The sequence below is a fragment of the Labrus mixtus genome, chromosome 4 (genome assembly GCF_963584025.1).
Source record: "Labrus mixtus chromosome 4, fLabMix1.1, whole genome shotgun sequence".
In the NCBI taxonomy this organism is placed as follows: Eukaryota; Metazoa; Chordata; class Actinopteri; order Labriformes; family Labridae; genus Labrus; species Labrus mixtus.
Genome location: NC_083615.1, coordinates 19,610,355 through 19,622,547, shown reverse-complemented (window position 1 = coordinate 19,622,547; position 12,193 = coordinate 19,610,355). Strand labels below are relative to the sequence as shown.

At 46.5% G+C, this 12,193-nt stretch overlaps 1 protein-coding gene across 1 annotated transcript in view; it reads left to right on the top strand.

Moving 5' to 3' along the window:
* LOC132973023 (ankyrin repeat domain-containing protein SOWAHC) overlaps positions 1-8,547 on the top strand; it is a 58,313-nt gene extending 49,766 nt beyond the window's left edge. Inside the window, exons 10-11 of the mRNA XM_061036219.1 lie at positions 5,495-5,590; positions 5,732-8,547. Coding sequence (XP_060892202.1) covers positions 5,495-5,590; positions 5,732-5,880 — 245 coding nt within the window. The 3' untranslated portion in view covers positions 5,881-8,547. The remainder of the gene's footprint in view (positions 1-5,494; positions 5,591-5,731) is intronic.
* Positions 8,548-12,193: the final 3,646 nt, after the last annotated feature.

Here is a 12,193-nt window from a genome sequence, read left to right as displayed (position 1 = left end):
CACATGTGCGGATGTTGTTTCTGGACTTCAGCTCAGCGTTCAATACGATCTGGCCCCCCTTGGTTTCAGCACCCCCCTATGTAACTGGCTGCTTGACTTCCTCACAAACAGACCCCAGTCTGTGCGGGTGGGCAACAACACCTCCAGTGTCATCTCCCTGAGCACCGGCTCCCCTCAGGGCTGCATCCTGAGTCCGCTGCTGTTCACCCTGATGACCCATGACTGCTGCGCCAGGACCACTACTAACCACATCGTGAAGTTCGCAGACGACACAACAGTAGTGGGCCTCATCCGTGATAACAACGACATGGACTACAGAGAGGAGGTGAAACATCTGGTTGACTGGTGCAGAACCAACAACCTGGCCCTGAACGTCGATAAAACCAAAGAGATCATCGTCGACTTCAGGAGGCGCCAGCCCAGCCACACACCACTCCTCATCAACGGCACAGCAATGGAGAGAGTTAGCAGCACAAAGTTCCTGGGGGTGCAGATAACAGACACTCTGACCTGGTCCCTTCACACCGGAGCTCTTGTATAAAAAACGCAGCGGCGCATGCACTTTCTGCATCGGATGAAGAGACACACACCCCCCCTCCTATTCTCACCACCTTTTATAGAGGCACTATAGAGAGCATTATAACAAACTGCATCGCTGTCTGGTCCGGAGCCTGCAGTGCCTCCGACTGGAAGTCCCTGCAGAGAGTGGTGAGGACTACAAGATATTCTCCATAGTTCTGGCCAACAGACTGAAGGACATAATGGACCAGATCATACACCAGGACCAAAGCTACTGTGTGCCTGGCAGGTCTATTCATGACAATGTGTCTTTAATTTGTGATGTTTTGGACGTCTCTAGTTCATTGGACATAGACCTTGGTCTCATTTCGTTAGATCAAGAAAAAGCTTTTGACCGGGTTGAGCACCTCTACCTCTGGAAAGTTCTGGAGAGTTTTGGTCTCAGCCCTGATTTCATTGCTATAATCAAGGTTTTGTACCAGGACATTGAGAGTGTACTGAAAATCAATGGCGGACTAAGTGCACCTTTTAAAATTAAGAGAGGAATAAGACAAGGTTGTGCTCTTTCAGGGATCCATCTCTATAGAACTCATGTTGTGTAAAATACGGTCTTCCATTGAAGGGTTAATTTTACCTCACTGTTCAAAACATTTTATTGTGTCAGCCTATGCAGATGATGTTATTGTCATGATAAAAAATCCAAAAGAAGTGTTTTTAATATAAAACATTGTGAAGGATTTTGGTATAGTATCATCTGCAAAAGTGAACTGGGGGAAGAGTGAAGGGTTAGCAGTTGGTTTTAAATCACATTTGCTGCCCAACCTACCAGCAGGACTAACATGGGGAAGAAATGGTTTTAAGTATCTTGGTGTGTTTTTAGGGGATGAGCTCACTGTACAGAATAACTGGGAGGAGGTGGTGGAGAAAGTGAAGGGGAGGCTGGAGAAGTGGAGGTGGCTGCTGCCACAAATGTCGTACAGAGGAAGAGTGCTCATCATAAACAACTCGGTCTCCTGTGGACTCTGGCACAAGATGGCATCTATAGAGCCCCCTGCTGGACTTAAACAACTGCAATCGGTGATGTTGGACTTTTTCTGGGACAAGCTGCATTGGGTTCCACAGGCTGTGCTGTTTCTACCTGAAGAGGAAGGAGGGCAGGGTCTGGTCCACCTGGCCAGCAGAGTAGCCGCCTTCAGAATCCAGTTCTTACAGAAATTCCTCACTGGCCCAGCTGATGTGGTCTGGAGACCAGTGGCCAGCAGCATTTTTAAAAAAGTTAATGGACTAGGACTAGATTCCTCACTGTTTTTAATGAATACTGACTGTTTTAATCTGTGCAACCTGTCTGCTTTTTATCAGAGCCTTTTTAAAACCTGGAAACTGTTTTTATGGAAAAGACTAGAGCCCACACTGTCCCTACACTGGCTGCTGGAGGAGCCTCTGATCTATGGGGCCCGGCTGGATGTTCAGGACACATCTTTAATGGGCCTCACGCATGCTCTCATCTCCACTGACAACACCACACTGAGACAGATCGAGGACGTAGCTGGACCTGAACTGTACAATACAGCAGCAGTGACCTCTGCTCTTGGTCTCCGGTCTGCACGTTTTGTGGACAGAGTGCTCAGACTGTTGCGTCTCAGACTGACGGGGGAAGAGAAGGAGATGCTGCAGGATTACTGTAGCAGGAAGGAGGTGCCCATTGACAGTGACCCGTTTCCTGAAATAGGCCTCACAATGAATTCTTGTCTTTAAGTGAAAGACATTCAAAAGGGACTGATGATATATGTTTGAACTTTTATCACGTTAGAGGTAAGGAATTGTTTTGTGTGTGTGTTAAAGTATTAAATGAGAATGTTCTGAAAAACAGCGTGGACACCAAGTGGAGACAATGGTTGAAAGTGGCTGACCACATCAAGCCAGTGTGGAGGGTTTTTTATAAAAGCCCTCTGAACAAGAGATCTGGTGATCTGCAATAGAGGATTTTAAATGGAGCAATAGCCGTAAACTCTTTTGTCTCTAATTTTAATCCTTCTGTGTCTAATCAATGTTTTTTTGTGGGTCTGTGGAAACAATTTTTCACTGCTTTTTTAGAGTGTGTCAGACTCAGCAATGTTTGGGGTTTTAAAGAAGGTTTTTATGGGTTTTAATGAGACATGGTCAAAAACAGTTTTTATCTTTGGAGCAGGGTACAACAAAACAAAGCAGGAAAAAACAGTTGGAGAACAGGCAAGGAAAGGAAGTGACTGACCTTTTCCTTTCCTTAGTGAGAGCCAGAGTCTGGGTGGACTTTAATTTCTTTAAATATTACAGATTTCATTGAAACATGATGCTATGGAGGGATAATCTGCTCTGTAGAAGATGGGAAACTAGCATCTAAAAAGTCAATCATGTGATATTAAGTGTTCAGTTTCTTTATTTTGTATGAAAGTATGTTGTTAATTGTTGTTAATTATTGTAAATAAAGTTGTTTTGTAAAATAAAATCCCTCTCTCTCTCTCTCTCTCTCTGTCTCTCTCTGGTTTGTTGTGTGTTCGGAGGAGGATCAGATTCTCTTTGAAGTTCAGACGTTCAGGGACTCGCCTCCTCCTCGCCTCACAGACTCTCCGAGCAGAGGGAGCAGCCATGCAAATCGCTTCTGACGTCCAGACTGACAGGTTCAGTCCAAACACAGATCAGACCCCCCCCCTCCCCCCCCTCAGTCAGAGGAGGAGATATCTGCTAACGAGGAACGCCCCCGACCTGTCAGCCGCCTCGTTATGTCCCCGTCATGTTCCCCACACCTCAGGTTGATCCCCATCTAAGCACAGAATGAATCTGCCTTTTCTGCAGTGTCACTAAATCCAATTGCTTTACTACGGTGGCCCTGAAGGTCAAATGCAAAAATGTCTCAATGTCATGGCTCAAAAATATTTCCTGAAAGGTAAAAACAACCCCAAACCAAAAAAAAAGTACAAGATGGATCTTTAAACTGACACGGGTATTATTTATATATCCAGGGCTGTTGTGGAACGTATAGCTCTCACCGTTTCTTCACTCAGATGACGAGGGAAATGTTATAAAAAGGAGTTTGAGCCTCCTACTTGATTTGATTGGCTGTTTGGGCCAAAAGTGACACTGACGAGCTGAAAATGTCAACCACTACAAAAACGTGTCGAGCAGCAGCAGAGAAGAGCGCCCGGCAAGCATACTGGACCTGAGGATAATGATGGTTCTGATGGTGATGCTGTTCTAGCGTTTGATGTCTGATACAGAAACACGTGGAGGAGGCTCACAGACGAAATTCAACAATTCAAACTTTCTCACTCTGGAGATGATGAGAAATCATTTTGTGAAACATATGAAACATGTAAGTGAAGGAGACATCAGGAAGTGAAACACGGTGTCCTTAGTGTGTCTGTCTGCAGCAGAGGGGCGCTCCAGTTTCTCTGAGGAGCAGCGGTGGAGCTTTAAACGGTTTAAAGTGTGTGTGATGGAGGCGGGCGGAGGCCAGGTGGGAGTTAAACAGTGTGTAATGACCAGAGTCAGTTACACAGTGAAACCATTATCTGTCAGAGTCACACCGAGCAGCACACCAGCCTTTTCCTCCTGACTGAAACCTAAAGACCGACTTTATTCTCCTCAGACGTCCACACGAGCCGCGTGAGTCCTCATTACACGTTTTGTGACTCTGAAATTAAAAGTTAGACTTCATCCTCCAGAAAGTCTGCACAGAAGAACAAAGAGCTGCTAAAAACCTGCAGGATAAACAGTTTGTATACATGCAGGACATGTATACTTGCAGGACATGTATACTTGCAAGAAGCGAGAATTAAAGTGCTGCACGTCCTGTCTCTATGTTTGGTGCACAGGGATCCAAACGCACCGGGAATGGTGCACAGGGATCCAAACGCACCGGGGCTGGAGCACAGGGATCCAAACGGACCGGGGATGGTGCACAGGGATCCAAACGGATCTGGGCTGGAGCACAGGGATCCAAACAGACCGGGGATGGTGTGCAGGTTTACATGTGCGTGCTGATGTTTGACCTCACCTATGTTTTGGCTCCAGGACTGAAGGGGTTAACCTTCATTTTTCATCAAACAGGCAGAAATGGAAATTAAATCAGACAAAAGTGTCTCTTTGAGGTAGACGAGAGCGTCGTCTGCATACAGAATGAGACGTTTGTCAGGAAACACACAATGTGGTGTCATTCATCCTGAACTGTCTGTCCTCAGTGAGAGGAGGTGCTGATGACCTTTCTCAGGTCTTTCTCTCTGCCTCCACCCCCACTCCACTGCATGTTATCTCAAATAATTACCTTTGTCCCCCCTGAGATCTGCAGCCTCGTTCTGAGCTCTGTGTTTGCAGTGAGGTGAGGAGACGAGGGGGATTTCATGTTTGTCCATCAGGTCTGCTAAGCTACTTAGCCACCGAGTTTCCTCCAGGAGCCCCAGGTGAAGGACTGGAGAGGGGTGGGGGAGGCTTCTGATTTTGTCTTGAAAATAAAACACGTTTAACAGTTCAGGCGATTCTTCTGTGATGTTGCTGCCATCGCTGATCTTCCCCAAATTCTCATTCTCAGAGAACAACAGTGCATGTAGATTGGAGGTGTTGTCTCATGTGGCTTCCTCCAAAGTCTTCCCCTCGCCACTCTGAGGAAGTCTCTATGAGACTCAGAGGACTTCTGCTCAGTGTAGATTTTCTGAAGCCTTCAGTGCGATAAGGATTTTATTCCTAACGACCCCCACAGACCTGGCACCAGGAGGGCGGCCATGTTTTTAATGTTAAACCAGCAACCTGAGGGGTTCATACAGACTTAGCTCCTCCCCCTCAGTTTACCTGTGGATGACTTTCTGACCTCCTGCAGCGAAGCAGAGATCCCTGCAGCTCTGATTGGTCTAAAAATATCCGCCTGTACATAAAACCTGAGAACAGAAGTGAATCTGATGATGTCGCTGTGATTTTTACCTGTTTCTCTTCTTGTTCCCATCAGAAGCTAAAACCAGCCTCAGAGATTATCACGGGAAGATGCCCGATCAGTACTGGAGCGGCTGCACCGAGGTCTTCACCAAACAGGACCCTCACTCAGGTCCTCATGTCCCCTTATATGTAGATCTCTTCATCCACTCATATGAGCAACAATGTCAGTTTGAAGCTTCCTGTAGAGGTGAAAATGTTCCAGCTGTTTGAGGCTCTGAGTGTTAACACCAGGTGTGTCTTTTGTCCTCAGGTGCAAGGTTTTCTCGGGGCAGGTGGACACAGCGTTACGCCCTGTCGTCGCTGCTGCTGTCTCACTCTCGCAGTCAGAGTCAGATCAACATGGACTTCGGGACGCAGCCCCCGTCGAGCTCTCAGGAGGTGTTTGAACTCCAACTGTGACTTCAACCACACCTGCAGGAAACCAACAACCTCCATCAGATCAGAGTTCACCCTGCCCTGACTCCACCCCCTCTTCTCGCTCCCTGTGACTCTGAATGAACATTGTTGACTAAATGACCATCATGCTGTGTGGAAGAAGACTTGAAACTAGAGATTGAGACCACAAACAAGTAGAAACACTTTATCATAAACGTGTTCCTGAAACCAGTGGATTGCCCCCTGCTGGATGTTAGAAAAGGGCCTCAGAGGTAGGATGTGGTGTGCACTATCCTCGCAGAGCAGGGGGGGGGGCGCACGCAAATCAACGGCACAAGTTGCTAGGTGACTAAAACGATAGTCGGGAAAGTAGATTCTGCCACAGCACAATGTTCAGTAGAAAGCTGTGACCGTTATCCTGCTGAGGAGAAGAGATGTGAAGAAGACCTGACAGTCAGAAAAATACAAAATAATCTCTTTTCCTTTACAGCGGAGCTAAATGTTAAACACGCTGAAACACCGCTCATCGTCTCGCTCTCTTTCACTCGCCCATAAACGTCTCCATTAACTTCCAGTCCATTGGCCCCTCACTGCAAGAAGCTCGTTATCCTCGTTAATAAGGCGAGCAGCGTCGTTTGTGTAAATGAAGAGCATGGAATGAGCAGATTGGTGAGAGGACACTTTACACTAATAACACTTCAGTTAATGAAGAAATCAGCAAAGCACAGCAGAATGTAGATGGGGACACAGAGACTGCAGAGGGGCTTCATGACAGGACACAGAGACTGCAGAGGGGCTTCATGACAGGACACAGAGACTGCAGAGGGGCTTCATGACGGGACACAGAGAGGCTGCAGAGGGGCTTCATGACGGGACACATAGAGACTGCAGAGGGGCTTCATGGGGGGACACAGAGAGGCTGCAGAGGGGTTTCATGGGGGGACACAGAGAGACTGCAGAGGGGCTTCATGACGGGACACGGAGAGACTGCAGAGGGGCTTCATGACGGGACACGGAGAGACTGCAGAGGGGCATCATGATGGGACACGGAGAGACTGCAGAGGGGCTTCATGATGGGACACAGAGACTGCAGAGGGGTTTCATGACGGGACACAGAGAGACTGCAGAGGGGCTTCATGACGGGACACAGAGAGACTGCAGAGGGGCTTCATGACGGGACACAGAGAGACTGCAGAGGGGCTTTATGATGTCTGTGCTACATTCAGGGACCCTCCTCTTCTGTGGGTCAACAAGGCAATGACCTCTGAACTGTTAGCTGACCCTGGTGACCTCTCACACGGCATCTGAAGAGGCCGTGGTGAGGACGTGTTGACGTTTTAAATCCTGAGGATAAAAACAGCGATTAACTTATCGCCCGCTCATTGTTCGGTCCTCACAGGCTGTCACCATGATGCCCGGTCAGAGGAAAACAAGACCAAATGAACTGAAAAAAAGACTGGCAGCCTGCTGTGTGTGTGTGTGTGTGTGTGTGTGTGTGTACGTATTGCATATCAACGTTTAGCTCCAATAAAACTCTTAACAGAGACATTCTTCTTCTTCTTCTTCGTAGCTTCAGCATTGTGCTCGCTGTCCTTTGTCTGTCTGTGTGATCGCTGCAGGAGGCGTGTTCTTGCTGGAGGCTCATCAGCAGGATCATCTGCACCCGGGCCTGATGCGCTCTACAGAGATCTGCTGCTTTCCCTCATTCACTCCCTGACTCTCTGACTCTCTAGTTCTGGATCTGGTCTGCTGGTTTGGTCTGGAGAATCCATCCCCTGACCTTACTGTTATTATCTGCTCTGTTGAACACACACACATTCACACACATGCTCACACTACAGCAGCCACATTATATTAAATTAATAAAGTTTTTGTAAATAAATCGAGTGGTTAAAATCTCCAGCTCGCCTCGTCTCCCTTCTTTGTCTCGTATCACGACACTAAACACACTAATGACGGCTATCCCTCTGCTGAACGGCGTCTTCCAGGCTGTGACATTCTGCAGCTGCTTCATACGGCTAACCTCCTGAACAGATCCCAGCAGAGTGTGTGTGACTGACAGCTGCTCTGTCCCTCACACACGCTGTCGTGGAGCGATGTGTTTTCTGGTGTAAAGGTGCCCAGCAGGCCCGCAGAGAGCCTCTTAATGAGCTGCAGGCGGCGTCCTGACAGACAGCGCTGTTAGAGAGGACGAGCGGGCCTGGACGCCATCAGAGCTCGCTGTGACGCCATCAGAGCGCTCTGTGACGCCCTCAGCTCTGCCATATGGTAGTCAGAGAAAACAGGAGGAGACCCAGGTACACTGACGGAGAGGAACACTTTCAGAAGAGAACTTCAACTTTCTTACAGAACAAAGGAGGAGGCGGAGACGGAGGAGGAGGACGAGACAGAGGAGGTGGCTGAGGAGGAGGAGGTGGAGGAGGGGGAGGAGACGGAGGAGGTGGCTGAGGAGGGGGAGGAGGAGAAGAGGAGGAGGTGTGTGCGTGTTCAGGGATGCAGGCCGTGCTATGGATGTCCCGCCTTTTCTTGCTTCCATCCTCAGTTTATCAAAAGGGAACAACCTGAATATTCATCCTTCCTGATACACGTGAAAACCAAACTGTCACCTGGAGGTTGTCAAGTTGTTTGCACATTTTTTTAAATTTAAAAATGATCTGTAATCTCTTTAGTGTCAGCTCAATAAAACTCATATCCTAGAAATATGTTTCAGTCTGTTTTATTTCTGTTGGACTAGGAAACAGGATTCTGTTTCGATCTTACTAAACTCAGCGTCTCCTCTGGTTGTCATTGTTCAAACTGATTTCTCTCTTCTGCCAAAATAAAAGACATGTATTGAAATCTTTGTGGACATATGGGGATGTTTGTGTCCCTGCAGGCCTCAGTTCTGGTCCAGGTTTGGTGTTTCTGAAGTCTAAACATCAAAGACATCAGGCAGCTCGGCGTAGCTGAAGATTCAGACAAACACAGACACGTCAGACAACGTTGATGAGAAATGACAGGAGGAAATGAAAGCTCTTATATTCTCAATGAAATAAAGAATCAGGTGTCCGTTACACCGCACGAATAAGACTTGACCAAATGTCTCCTAATTCCTCCTCTGAGCTTCGTGTCGTCTGTATGGAGATTTGAGCCTGGATCAGAATCTTACTGTACACTCTGGTCCTGTAAGAATACTTGTGCCTGAAAAATATCTCAAAGCATGAGGAAACATGCCATCTGTCATCAGTCATCTGTCTGTGCTGATGGGTGTGTCCCATACTTTCTGGCAATGAGAAACAGACTGTATTTTCCTGTATCCAGGATTTATCTGGGCCTCCCATCGGGCCCCTCCCCCACAGCCTTAAATATTACTATAACCACACCACCATTACACTAATGAGCCAATAAAATATTTAAATTTTGGTAGTTTTCGATGAAATCATATAGATTGATATTATCGAAAAGAACTGAAGCTTTAAAAAAGGTATCTGAATATGACAAGTGTGAAGGAGAAGAATGAGTCCATACAAATACACACAGTTTAAATTTTACAAATATATTGGCAGCCTTTCACTTCCACTTTAGTCGTATTTAAAAAAAACAACTTTGGCAACGAATGGACAAGAGGGCGAAGTTAGTTGATAACGACACAAAGCAGCAACCTCCGGTGTAGAAAAATGAAGCTCCTCGAGTGTCCACTAGAAGCTGGCTGCAGAAGCACAGGAAGTCACATACACACCCATTCTAAAAAGCCTGTTTTTACAGCAGAGATTAACATGTTTACAGCCTGGTTCAAAAAAACAAAAGGGCTGATTAGCTCATGTCTCAATCGGCACACACTGTACGGGGGAATGTTTTGATGACTCATTCGTTTTGATTTGATGAAGGATAAGAGTTATTCACAATAAGGCGTGTAGCTGACATGATTGACAGGCGGGCGCGGTGTAACGGTTTGTCAGGAGGGTTAAAACCCGCCTCAGCTCCTAACCATGTTGATGAAGGCTTCAGCTAAATGTGAAGATATGCAGACAAACTTCACCCCCTAGCCCTGCAGACACGCCTCCATGTCTCTCCTGAACTGATGTCAAGAGCTGTGTTAGTCCTCCACCCTCCTCCCCCTCCCCCCCTCAGACTGTCTGTGGTCTGTGCTCCACTGAAGTCTCCTCTGAGGAGCTTACAGCTGTAATTAAATCATTTAATTCCTGTCTACGCTCCACAGAGCCTCGCCAAATTGACTTCCCACCAACCTCATTTTCTATTTGAATACCAAATAATGATTTTCTGCCCGTCTAATTACCAAGCTCAACATCTGATCGGGCCGCCATCCGGAGTGGGAATTATCGCACGGGGCCGGCATTAGACCTCATTACAGACTGGAGGGCAAAATTATTACATGTTCTAATTGGATGGGGATATTTATCAACACAGAACTGAGCCGACGCTGGAATCACACTTCTTCAAAGTTTACTGAAGAGCGAGACGAGCTGCCGTTTGACTCGATTAATTCCAGAGACATGAGGACGATTAACTACAGAGACATGAGGACGATTAACTACAGAGACATGAGGACGATTAGCTCCAGAGACATGAGGACGATCAGAGACATGAGGACGATTAACTACAGAAACATGAGGACGACTAACTCTAGAGACATGAGGACGTTTAACTCCAGAGACATGAGGACGTTTAACTCCAGAGACATGAGGACGATTAACTCCAGAGACATGAGGACAATAAACTCCAGAGACATGAGGACAATTTACTACAGAGACATGAAGACGATTAACTCCAGAGACATGAGGACGACTAACTCTAGAGACATGAGGACATTTAACTCCAGAGACATGAGGACATTTAACTCCAGGACGATTGACTCCAGAGACATGAGGACAATTTACTCCAGAGACATGAGGACAATAAACTCCAGAGACATGAGGACGATTAACTCCAGAGACATGAGGACAATAAACTCCAGAGACATGAGGACGATTAACTACAGAGACATGAGGACAATAAACTCCAGAGACATGAAGACGATTAACTCCAGAGACATGAGGACGACTAACTCTAGAGACATGAGGACATTTAACTCCAGAGACATGAGGACATTTAACTCCAGGACGATTAACTCCAGAGACATGAGGACAATTTACTCCAGAGACATGAGGACAATAAACTCCAGAGACATGAGGATAATTAACTCCAGAGACATGAGGACAATAAACTCCAGAGACATGAGGACGATTAACTACAGAGACATTAGGATGTTTAACTCCAGGACGATAAACTCCAGAGACATGAGGACGATTAGCTCCAGAGACATGAGGACGATCAGAGACATGAGGACGATTAACTACAGAAACATGAGGACGACTAACTCTAGAGACATGAGGACGTTTAACTCCAGAGACATGAGGACGTTTAACTCCAGAGACATGAGGACGATTAACTCCAGAGACATGAGGACAATAAACTCCAGAGACATGAGGACAATTTACTACAGAGACATGAAGACGATTAACTCCAGAGACATGAGGACGACTAACTCTAGAGACATGAGGACATTTAACTCCAGAGACATGAGGACATTTAACTCCAGGACGATTGACTCCAGAGACATGAGGACAATTTACTCCAGAGACATGAGGACAATAAACTCCAGAGACATGAGGACGATTAACTCCAGAGACATGAGGACAATAAACTCCAGAGACATGAGGACGATTAACTACAGAGACATGAGGACAATAAACTCCAGAGACATGAAGACGATTAACTCCAGAGACATGAGGACGACTAACTCTAGAGACATGAGGACATTTAACTCCAGAGACATGAGGACATTTAACTCCAGGACGATTAACTCCAGAGACATGAGGACAATTTACTCCAGAGACATGAGGACAATAAACTCCAGAGACATGAGGACAATTAACTCCAGAGACATGAGGACAATAAACTCCAGAGACATGAGGACGATTAACTACAGAGACATTAGGATGTTTAACTCCAGGACGATAAACTCCAGAGACATGAGGACGATTAACTCTAGAGACATGAGGACAATAAACTCCAGAGACATGAGGGCGATTTACTACAGAGACATGAGGACATTTAACTCCAGGACAATTAACTCCAGAGACATGAGGATGATTAACCACTGAGACATTTGGACGTTTAACTACAGACATGAGGACGATTAACTCCGGAGACATGAGGACAATAAACTCCAGAGACATGAGGGCGATTTACTATAGAGACATGAAGATGATTAACTCTAGAGACATGAGGATGATTAACTCCAGGACGATTAACTCCAGAGACATGAGGACGATTAACTCCTGAGACATGAGGACAA